This window comes from Poecile atricapillus, chromosome 4 (genome assembly GCF_030490865.1).
Source record: "Poecile atricapillus isolate bPoeAtr1 chromosome 4, bPoeAtr1.hap1, whole genome shotgun sequence".
NCBI classification, from domain to species: domain Eukaryota; kingdom Metazoa; phylum Chordata; class Aves; order Passeriformes; family Paridae; genus Poecile; species Poecile atricapillus.
Genome location: NC_081252.1, coordinates 21,825,151 through 21,837,528, shown reverse-complemented (window position 1 = coordinate 21,837,528; position 12,378 = coordinate 21,825,151). Strand labels below are relative to the sequence as shown.

Sequence of the window (12,378 nt, the reverse complement as noted above, 5' to 3'; positions counted from 1 at the left end):
ACCCAAAACACAGCTCTGTGCCTTTTATCAAGGCAAATTGTGAATGATTATTTTTGTGTACTCTATAACTGGTTTGAGACTTCGTTAGCCACTTAATTTCATTTCTGAGACGAGATGGCAGAAGGGACCAGTCCTCTTTGAGAAAGAAATGCTTCTCCTTTTCACTGGAAATCTCTCCATATTATCATCACTGCACCACAAATGTCTCCCAAATGTGAAGGCTCAGACTCATGCTGTTTAATAAGCAAGGCTGTACTGATTTAAATACTGTCCAATTTCACTCTCTGCATCCAAATTCCCTCCAACTCAACAAGAAAACTCCCAAGTGTTTCAATGGGCTCTCATCAAAGGCATGTGTTGAAAGACAACTACTGTACCTCTGTTAAGACTGTTTAAAAAAAAAAAAAAAATACAGAAAAAAACATCCGTAACTTAAGACATTATTTTAACTTTAACATGACAATTGAATCAGGTAATAGTTTTAATGGATTCTATTAGAAACACTGACTTTTTGTTCTCAAAGTACCAGCCACAGAATGTAGATTTGCCACTTTATGGTAATTACTAATATCCTCCCCCACCAGAGTCATCTGGAACATATTTAATTATTGACTTCATTGGAAATGTACATGGCACATGCTCACTCTTCTGAGCAAGTCTTTAAATGGACAAAGGCCTGTTTGTTCCTTTTCTGAAACCCCAGCCTGAGCACACAGAGGACCCCCCAAATTAGGCTTCTTTTAGTTACATACACCACATGTAAGATGCAAACACGCAAGCTGACATCCATCAAACCTTTAAGCACGTGCCTGGCTGGGAGTGTCCCGGTGGTGCCAAGGGGAAAGGCCCCAGTGAAACCAGGGGTACAACTGTGCCTGGTACAAACATCCACGTGTTAAATTTATCCCTGCCTTACAGCTTATGCCTCTGCATCAGAGCTGGCTCAGGTGTGCCCGTGGGGTAGGACCATCTTTTCCCTGCTACATTTTAGTAGCTAGTTCCTCACACCTTCAGCTCTATGCTGATTACTGACTGAAACAGTCCTTCCTGTCCCAGGCACTGCCAAACCTGAGTGTAAATACCCAGAGCAGCAGCAGGATACAAATGTGATTATATCGAAGCAGGACCAATTTCAGCCTGTGATAAGGAAAAGACCACAAGTAGAGATACAGTGTAATTTCATACCAAAGAGAGTCACTAGCCACTCCATTCTGCTCTCCCACACCAGGCTAGACTATGAAACTCATTTATCTTACAATTTCAGTGTTTTGAGCCACGTCTTACTAATAAAAAAATATCTCCAACACCATCTATATATTGTTTCCTGATTTTTTCTTCTCCTTGAAGTATTCAAACTCAAGTTTGCATTTGCTCCACGGACTTTACATTTCTTCCACCCCTTCTGTTTTGCTGCAGAAACGTGGAACCATCTTTTAGGGCTGCATTGAGAAGAGCACTTAAATGCAAAATTTGCTGCTTTAAATAGTAACATAGGTGGAATGACGCCAGAGTGTTTCCTATACAGACATTAAAGGTAGATTTCCAGGGAAGCTCAGCTTTCATTAGGGCACCTAAATATAATAGACTCATTTTCAAAATCCCAAGAGCACAGTAGTTCCTGCTCTGTTTAGCAGAACCATTATTTTGCAGATCTGAACATCTGAAGTTTTGGAAGCTTTCAGGTGCGTGAGTGTGCATCTGTGTGGTCCTGCAAGCCATTGTAAGGGATGAAATGGAAAAATGTGACATTATTAATTTTTAAAGCAAAAAAAAAAAAAAAAAAAAAAAAAAAAAAAGGACAAGGCCCCGATGCTGCCTCTCCTGGGATAAAAAGAAAGGACTCAGCTGGATTACATGGTGATATGCCAGCCCCAGCCCCTTCTGCACCAGCATAAGCACTCCAGCAAAGGACAAGACAATAGTTTCACTCACAGACAACCGTTTAACACACACAAGAGAGAAGGAAAAAAAAACCAAACCAATAAAACAACAAACCAGAGTTAATGAGGTGCAGCTGAATAATACCTTCATAAAAGCAGAGAGAGAAACCAGGTAGACGTCATCTGCAAGGTAAATTAAAATTATACATCTCTGAGGATTATCAGTGAAAATTGAGATCTGGAAGGGAATTTGCTTTTGATATTGGAAGGGATAAATACCCACTGTAAATCTTTTTATGTGGGCCTGTAGAGCGGAACAGAGAAATTAAAGATAAATGAGATTAAGGCATTTTTTAAAACTACATTAGACATTTTAAAGTTACCCATGGAGGGAAAAGGACTTTGGAGGAGGAGATTAGTTTAGACCCTCAGCAATACATTCATCTGTGAAATCCACTGGAATAAATCTTTTCTAATCTGAATTGGTCATCATTCCACTCCCCACCCCCTCCCAAAAAAAAAAAAAAAAAAGTAAACAAGCAGACACACCTCAAAAAAACCCCTTAAGAATATTTCTGCATAGTCTGGCAATCAGCCCAGGTAAATGACATGCCATGACTCTTTTTAGGTAAGAAACCTCTAGAAATAAGTTGCAGGATTTTGTTTGGTGTTTTGTTTGTTTTTCAAAAGGATACCCTGAGGAAGGCCCCTTTGCCCTGGTCTTCCACAATTCCTCCCATTTTACTCCTCTTGGAAACAGAAGCTAACAAAAATCAAATACTGTGCAGTCTATGTTTGTCTCCTTTGCCAGAGCTTGAGGTGCATACAACTACTGTGGTTTCATGCAGGCCTATATTGTTAAAAGTTGACTGGAAATGTTGTTAGGAAGAAAAGTGGAGGAAATGAGGGAAAGAAGTAATACATTCAGATTTATTTGGCTCTCTTCCTGGGAGCCCTTTTAATATAAAGAAACTCAACAAAGTTGTATTTTTAGATCTGGAAAGATGTGTTTTCGTATTTCACACACTAAAGGGATTTGCCTTAATATACTCAAATTTCCCCCCTCCCTCCTCCTCCCTCATGTGCTAGAAGAAATGAACTTCAATCCTCAACTTAGCCACTGGATACACATATTCTGTTCTCCCTATTGGCCAGAATAAAACCCAATAAATTTATTTCATTTCTTTTGTGGATTTATAATAGCACCTGGCAAGGATGGTCTTAATCTCCTTACAGTGCTTGCACCAATGAAAGAAACCTTTGCAATACCTCTTGTAAGAGAAATTACAGGAAAATAGGAATAAAATCTGGAAATATAAATATTATTTCCATGAAGATCTGTTATAAAACATTTGAAATCCATATCAGTGTCTCCAGAGAGTGCTAGGCATAATAGCACAATTTAGGCAATAGGTTATTAAAGATGGGAAGAGATACATATTTCCCTTAACAATGACAGAATTGTTCAGAGACAATTGGGAAGTGTGGGGTCATGTTTAGACAGCAAATTGGTGGCAAATATCTCAAAGTGTCATGTCAGAAAGAGTTGAAAAACACAGCTTGGTACAGATGACCAAAAGCCAGTGGAGTTCTTCCTCTTGGTGCTCAAAAAAAGTGTTTGCAGGGGTCAGGCTGCTGAGTTTTGTCAGCATCGTTATTAATGCAGCACAAATCTATTTCAGATACTACAAAGATCTCTCACTGTTTAGATGTGGAACCATCAGCTGCCAAGGTGGGAGGACTGCAGCTTTATTACTTTATTGAAGAATATCCCATTTTCTCATTCTTTTTTCATTCTATGTGGTATCAGCCACAAATCCCTTTTTGGGTGAGACAATATCAATTATTTACTATGCTAGAAATGGGTGTGACAAAGATGAGTTTTGATGCTTTGAAAAAAGTCAATTAACTCAGACAGCCTCAGGTTACCAAGAACCTGTCCCAAAGTCTGCTGACACTGAAAGAAAGTTTCCCTGCAATTTAAGGACCTTTGATCCAGACTCAAAAACCAAAGGCAGCTGGGCAACAGACTGAAAGACTTTAAGCATCTTTTATTTTAAATGAGTAGACTCAAATCAAACCCATACACTTTCTCACTAAAAGTTCAGCAGCTATGGGTCAGGACTAAAAAGGAATAAATAGTGCACAGAAGTCACACAAGGACCCAGGTTACCCCCTTATATTAAAAATCTTCATAAAATAACTTACATGACGCATCACAGTTTTCCACCTTTAACTTCCATAATAAACAAATTATAGAGGCCCTCAGGAGAACTGACAGGGCTCTTTATCATGAAAAACAGCCTATGTGAGAAACATGTAACAGACCTGCACTAAATTCTTTGACATATTTGAAGTCTGGGTCTCCACGCTGCAAATTTTCTGACAATGAGGTGATGGTGGGGCAAGATGTGAATTTTGCCTCTTGTGTTCTACCACAGAAACCTTTTTATATTCTTAAAAAAAAAAAAAAACACACAAAAAAACCCCAAAACAAAAAACCAAAACCATTTCTCCCAGCTGTATGAGCTTAAAAATATAGTAAAAATATATAAAAAAAAAGTGCAGTCAAGCATCCCATGATCATCTGAGAAGTTCATAGGTTGCCCAGGCTGTAAAACACTCCAACTCTCATCCACTGCAGCATCTCAGACCTAATGGAGTTGAGCACAGCACTGTGGTGACTTTTCTGATAAAGACAGCTTGTGCAACTCTAAGACATATGGGAGCAAAACCTGCTGCTTATGAAGATTTCCAGAACCTGTTTTAAAGACAGAATGCATCAGTGCATGGAGGCATTTCAATACTTTAAGCCTGGGACTAGGGAGTGGTGAGCTGGTTCAGGAGGCAATCAGCTAAACATTCAGAATACAGCAAGAGAAAAAAATTACTTTTCACACAAAGGCTCATACTGGCATTGGTGGAAGATGTGAACAAGTGTCCCACTACCTAGAGGAAAGGACAGAGATAACAGGAGCCACCAGGAGCTGGCTTCTCATGGAAGCATGCTGGAACTTAGAGATGCACCAGGTGATGGCCTTTCTACTCTGGGGATTGCCTAACATGTATCTAACTTCTCCCCAGGAAAATCCATGCTGTTCCTGCTGACAGCAAACCTTCAAACCAGTATTCATTACAGACACACTGGAAAACAGCTAACTTCCTTATTTTAATACAAACTCATCCCATATTCAAAAATTAACCATGTTGCCATTTATTTCACCTTTTGTGCCTTACAAAAATGTTCATTTCCCTTCATATGAGGCTATTTCAAGTTTTCAAATACCTTTATTTCCTTAGCCCTTAGCTGTCCTCCCCTTGTTGAACATTACGCACACAGCCATGCAGACAGGTCAGCCCGCAGGTTTGCAAAGGCCCATAATATCAGGTTATTTTAACTAAGAGTGGCTTCCAATAGTCTGTTGTGTAGGTGCATTCTCCCCACAAACACACAGTAAAAGAAGACTGATAAGGGAAGCAATACCTTCTTTATTTCTGCCTCTGTGGATTAAAAAAAAAATTAAAAAAAAAAGCAAACAAACCTAGCAAGCAGAGCTGGGAATTTCAGTGAATACAAAAAAGAGGCCTGGGCAATGCCCAGGAAATTGTATGCATTGGAAGAAAGGCAATTTGTCAGCAGGAGACAAAGATTCTTTGCTCAGAAATAATCATAATGAATAGTTAGGTCTGCTGTTGGGTTTTTGGTTTGAGGGTTTTTTTTTGGGTTTTTTTCTTTGGTTTTACATACTCTTCTCAGCTCATGAACAAAAATAATCTATTTAACAAATAAAACAAAGGAGACCTGGCTTCAGGAGGGAATTCGCTCATTACTGGCCAAAATGCCAACAGTCAAGCTTAATCCCTTGGGAACGTTTGCCATTTTCCCTGCTGGGCCTTGAGGGACCAAATTCTCTGGGGACAAAACAAAAACAAAGCAAACATAAAAACCCACGGCAAAAGAAAAGCAGAGAAGCCGCAAGTCTATTTGTTCAACAAAACACAGCACTGCTCTCAGTGGGCAAACACTGCTTCTCAACCGATGGAGAATTCAGCAAGAAAACACAGAGGGAAAGCCTAGAGGCCACATAATGGCCTTAGAACACTCCAGAAATAATTAAGAACTGTATTCTTGGGAAAAGTGGTCTCATTAAACTGTTTTCAGATTGCAATTTCACCCCATCTTCCCCCTCTCTTTCCCTTTCTACCAGCAATGTTAGAGCAATGAAAATACCAGTTTGCTTTCTAGTGCTTGTATTCTCTTAAAAATGTCATTATTCAATTATCTGTCTATTCACTGGCCCTAAGGTCCAGCAGAGCAGATATTGTGCGCCTTCATTTAATGTTTTTAAATGCACTTCAGTCCACTTGTGATACAATAAAACTTTATTGAATTCTGTTCCCACATCACACTTACCATTCCTCACTTTTATTGATATGTGAGCCCATCTACTCTTCTATCAGCAATAAAAGGAATATTTCTAGCAAGGCTATGACCTTTTCTTCCGTCACTACAGCAGTTGGGAAATGTGATTTCAGATTCCATGTTTAAAAAGAAAAAAAGTACTAAGAAAAGAAAGGATGAAATATGCTCATTTGCTGGGTTTTTTTTCCCTTCCTCTTGTCAGTATTAAAGAAGGATATTCTCTGCAAGCACCAGAGATGTGTGGTGCCTTCACGTCAGCCCGTTTACCCAGAACAGAAAGAAAGAACAATTCATCCTTCCCTGGAAGCCATGAGCATTTTTCTGTTGCAAGAAACATCCTCTTGAACAGATCTCCCCAATATTAAAAGCTGATGGAAGACTTGTGGCCTGGGTGTGAGGCAGGTTATCATCACAGTGGGATATGCCATGCCCGAGGCTCCTCCTGCTGCTGCCATCCTTTCCATCAGTGCAGCAATGGGCCTGTCCTCATTGAGTCACCACCCTTTTGCCACTTTGCCCTATCCCAGAGCTTAAATTTTCCAAGTCCCTGATTAAAAAACAGACTGCTTCTGAAGCACAACAGAGCACAAGTTACTCTGTGACCTCCAAAACCTAGAACCTAAGGGAACTGTGAGCTCAGGAAAAACTGAAGGTAAATCTGACTCAGATATCCAAATCCTCTTTTGAACACTGTGCTCTATCTTTGGGAGTCTGTAAGGTTGTCTCTATAAGGAAATGAACAGAAGAAAACATTCCAAAATACCTCTGATACATTCATCTCGTACCATTTTCAAAACCCAAATAAAAACTAAATGCAGACCAATCCCTAAAATTTCAGTCTAAGTCAGTGGGCAATAGCTGTTTGCATGTTGGAATTTCCCCCTTCTCTGATCTGGAGTGCCACCCATGAAGGGCAGTGCCACTGCCACATGTGCTTGAGAGAGAAAAGGGAGCCTCAGCTGGATTGTTCACTATTCCTCCTTCTCAGAAATACCTACAGAACTACTCAAAGACTGTTTGAGCTGTGCCGTGTCACGTACATACAGAGGCAGTATTTGCAAAACCAAAGGGTGGCCTTGGGTTCATCATGTTGTTGACAGAAAATCTGTCTGATTACAAAGACAGCTAGCTCAGCAGCTCTCCCAACACCACTGCTCCTGCAAAACTGGGCTCTCCTGCTGGCCACTGGTCTCATGCACAGCTTTGGATAAATCACTCGTCTGTTTTCTGTGCTGGCTCATGAGTAAAATTGGAAGGCCTTTAGCACATTACAAAGGTGAAATAAGAAAAATTACATTCCTAGATGTACTGGCACCATGACAACAGGATTGTACAAGCACCAGAAGATGACAGTCAAGTGTTTCTGCAATGAGAGTGTTGACCTAGCTTTACAAAACCACCTCCACCACCACTGTTCCCATTACCCATTTAACTCTGCTCTGAAAAGGGAGAAGGGGACAGGGAAGAAATGCAGTAGGAAACAATAGAGTATTGGGTCAAAGGGACCCTCACCATGTCAGGTTTCTCATCCTAATACACAGCACAAAACTGCTCAAATGCAGTTTTAGTCACCTATCCACAATGAAACATGTCCACAGCTTTGGCAATGGCAGACTGCAGGTTTGCAGTAGTACATATCAGTCAAAAACCATGCAAAATCTCTCTTGGTGAATAATTATTAAAAGCAGATTTAATTTAGGAAAACTGGAGTAGTAACTTAAGTATTTTGGAAGGAAAGGGGCAGTATGCAAAGAAGGCATTAGAGGAATGCATGCCACATGCCACATGCCTGCTTTGAGAAAGAATTATTTTGATGATTTTTTCTGACACCGGAAAAATAGGACAACTGATGCCACTGAAGCCTAACAAATTAGGCCTGCTATCTTTTTACCTGCTGATATCTCCTGCTTTTTACTTGCTTTTCTCTGTCAGAGGGCAACCTAGAAAGTCCAGATGTCCTGGAATGACTATCCATTCTAGTAGAAGGCTGCTGCTACCAGATAAAGCAACTACAGGATCAGGAATATGAGGAGAAGACTGGGCTATCTGCAAAATCAGCTCTCATCTTGTCCACATGCTGAGACTAACTGTGGCCTCATAAAACTCTCCTTGTCAGGGGTATCTCTGGTGATCAGACAGGAATGTGGTGTGTGGGGTAATATAAAGGACATTTTACAATATATGAGCTACTGAAGTTAAGAGAATGTTTGGATTTCCCTCATCTGAGAGGAAAGGGTGATGCTTTCCCCTGGAAAATGATATGAGCTAGTTGGTGGAAGAGTTAATAATTAAATAATAAAATCTCAAGAGAAGCAGACTAATGAATGGAGTTTTAAATCTTCCATATTTTTTCTTTGGGGGAGCACATACACTAGCACTACACTGAGCAGAAGTGCCTAAGGTCAATCCTAACAACATCTGTTAAAGATTACTCCCAAACCATCTCTTCTTGAGATGCACACACCCTCCCTTCTGCTGCACAATCACCACTTGGGTAAACCCACTCTCTGTCCATAAAGAATAATTTCAAACTGCGAGGAGTAACCCATCCAACCAGACAAAGGCAAGCTGGAATTGCACACAAGTACAACTGCCTGCTGAAATATTAATTCCTTTATTATGCAACTGAGGTGTTCCTCTAGGAGATGGCCATATGGCAGACCCCACCACGCACCAAAGGCTGGCTGCACAGGGGCTGAGGCATGTGGGTTCAGTGACAAGAACTGACCTCTGACAATAACAGGGCATAAAAGGAGGAACAGATTTCATCCACCAAGTGTGCCTTTGGTCCAGCCATACCTTTGCTGACCTACTTGCCCAGAGCTGACACCTTCCCCATCACCTGGATGGCTTTTACTTATGGGACACTCACTCGAGGGCCCAGGCAAGGAACACTGACAAAGTTAATCTGACCATGCCGAGGGAAGAAATAGAGGCAGTAACAAAGCCTGGCAGAGGCTGAGGCAGGAGGATAAAACAGAGTTTCCCACTAGGTTTCCCACTCCATGTCAGCACATGAAGGGACACAGTTTGCCTAAACACAACCTATTTCACTGGTGTTCCACTGAGTAACCACACATGAATACATGACCCAAAATTTCCTAGGTAACACACAACAACCTCAGAAAACCGGATCCTATTTCATCATGTGCTCACCCTTTGTTTTCCCCTTCTAACTCTACTTGCAGAGGCACTATATTTGATTCATAGGGAATGGAAGAAACAGCCATCAAAGCTCCTACCTTAATTGCAAAGGCAGCGTGTCAGTTGTCATCCTTTTCCTCCCTAAATTCAGATCATTAAAAAATACTCAATACCTACTGTACATTTGCTACTGAGCAACCACTCACAAGAGTTATTCTACATCTTGTACACAGGGCCAATTAACACCTTGGGGTGTAATACTGACATATTGCCTTTCTCACAAGGCACCACTATTCCTCTTCGTTTTATGTGCAACAAAGGCTGTGGAGGGGTACCAGGTAATGACTGTTGCTTTACCAGACCAGTCTCTGGAGGGAACAGCATACCCTCATGCAAATCATAAATCACAAGGAAATACAACCTGCTGTGATAAGTTGAAACCAATCTTCCCTAACCGTTTCCATGCACAGTATTGCTTCTGAAATGAAAAGCCTCATTTAGAGCGGAATAACTTTAAACTATAATTTGGAGTGTATTCTGCTTGATAGGGCAGACCCTGAGCCCTGATGTCAATCTTTCTGTGGATTTAATAGCTCACCCCATAAAAAGTATTCCATAGTTGCATTTAGAAGCTTCACAGTTTTGTTCAGAAGAATCAAAGCCTCCTGCCAGCAGAGTCTCCAAGTCCCTCAACAGAGAGGTCCCCATTACTCAGAGAGGTGGTCTTGGAATTTCACAGAAGCCAAACAGCACACAGTCTTTCCAGGCTGTGGCAGCAGGCAGGTGGCCACCTCCTACCTGAGGGATGGAGAACACCCCAGGGGCTGTGAACTCTTGCTTCCCCTCTGGACAGGGTGCCTGTCATTGCTCAGCCACATCTGGCTCTCCTGCAGCCCATGCTTGAAGCAACAAAGATGTCCTCGAGCCAAACTCTGGGATTCAGCAAATCGATGTCTCCTGCTGCTCTCTCAATATAACACCGTGAGTTGAAAGCATACATTCTCATACCTGCTTTATTATTTTGAGAGGTGTGCTATAATAAGGTTTGGCCTGCTCAAACAGAAAACCTGAAAGTGATGCTGTTATTCAGCACTCAGCTCTCTACAACTGCTAATAAAAAGTGCACTTCTCGTGTTATCATTGCTATTTGCTTTTTCAGTTATGCCCTTTTTGGCAGTAGGGCCTTAACTGTATGTAACAAATTTGGTTTCTACAGAAAGCAAATTCTGAGGTACACAACTTTTTGTAGCTCTGAATTTCCCATTGGCACACATTGCTGTCCTCTCAGGTGACTGGCTTTCTGCCCTCAAAAATTCAGATTAAAATGGCTTGCCTGTAATTTGCCTTCGTAACTTTGGAGGCTTATAAATTAGTATTTTTCTACCATCAAACATCAAATCACCCAAAACAATAGGTTCCTACACCTCCCTGGTGATACAATACTGTATTTAAGACACTTATCAAATGCCACCAATTACATGGACATAGGTCAGTCAAAGCACACTGCTGTATGATTACAAGCATAAACTTCTGTGAAGAGAAGCTGTAAGCTAGCAATAGTGCTTCACTCCTCCAGTCTGCTTTCTCTAATGGGGTTTCCCAAGTGTCTTCCAAAAGATGATATGTCACTGTTTTGCTGTACAACACAGAACATTATTAGGATATTTTTAACCTAAGCACAAACCTGACACAGAGAACCATTTTTCATATCTTATCAGCTCAGTCTCATATGATGCACGTGGTCTGCTTTACTTGCCCTTGAGCAACAAGAGACAAGCTCAAGGCTGGCCCAATCTCCACAATAAATCTCTACAGAAAAAGCAAGTGCAAATGTATCAAGATACATACTGTAAGGGACACACTCGTACTGCACTTCCAGGTACTTGTACGTGCCAGGGCACGGGTCTGGAAACACATCAGGGCCGGCAACAACCGCACACTGGGTCCGATTACTGCATCTGGAAAGCAACAAAGATGAGAGTCAGAAAACAGAGCAGACAGAAGGACAGGTCAAGAAGCTGAGTGGCCACCCCAGTGTCAAAAATATGCAGGAGCTAGGACTTCTGCATCAGCTGGGGAAGCTCAGCAGGGAGCACAGAGAGGCTGATGAAAAACGTCAACATCTTCATCAGCTTCTTACCACAAGAGAAGAGGCATGGTGGCACAACCCTTCCCCTCCAGGAGTTATTTCTTTAATACCAGCATCCTCACCAAACAAAATGCAAGGACTAAACCAGCAACGGTGGCAAAAAAATAATCATTCCAAGTTTTACAGCAGACATAGCAATATGTTTTGCAACATTTTTATAAAGTGTTCCCACAAAACCAGTTATCTTTGGCTTCTTAAGCCAAAGCAAAGATGAGAAACAGCAACACTTGAGTAGGAGGAAAAGAAATCACTAAATAAGCTGTCTAAAAACCAAAATAATGCTTTTCATACAAGGCCTGTTAGGAAAACTTCCCAGTCTAGTCATTCCCAAGGCAACACCCTTGCATTAGGCTCAAATGGCTAAGTTATATCCCATCATTCTGCCCAGCATGGATGCAACTCCTGAAATGAAGTACTTTTTCCAAAAAGCTTGTTCTACATGAAGAATACACACATAAGGAAGTGATCCTGCCTGCTGCAGTGAGCATCTTTCACCTTAAGAGCACACACAGAGAGGCTGTGTTCTTGCAGGATGCTCTTCCTGAGGCCAGGGTCCATGGGTGAGTGATTTGTGCATGTGTAGAAACACACATTTGCCTCTGATTTCATGGGACAAACACCTCTAATGTACAATTGGTGATGTAAAAATATTTAGCAAACAGTGATTTTATGGAGAAAAATCTTCTGTTTATTTGGTTTGGGTTTTTTTTTTTTTAAAAAAAAGAGAAATATTATTTGTCTTTGATTTTTCTGCTTTTACATGCCAGAAGGAGACCTCCTAA

At 41.1% G+C, this 12,378-nt stretch overlaps 1 protein-coding gene across 2 annotated transcripts in view; it reads right to left on the bottom strand.

Moving 5' to 3' along the window:
- ADGRL3 (adhesion G protein-coupled receptor L3) overlaps positions 1-12,378 on the bottom strand; it is a 481,237-nt gene that overhangs the window by 187,074 nt on the left and 281,785 nt on the right. For both annotated transcript variants that reach the window (XM_058838032.1, XM_058838033.1), the window contains exon 6: positions 11,296-11,405. In XM_058838032.1, coding sequence (XP_058694015.1) covers positions 11,296-11,405 — 110 coding nt within the window. The remainder of the gene's footprint in view (positions 1-11,295; positions 11,406-12,378) is intronic.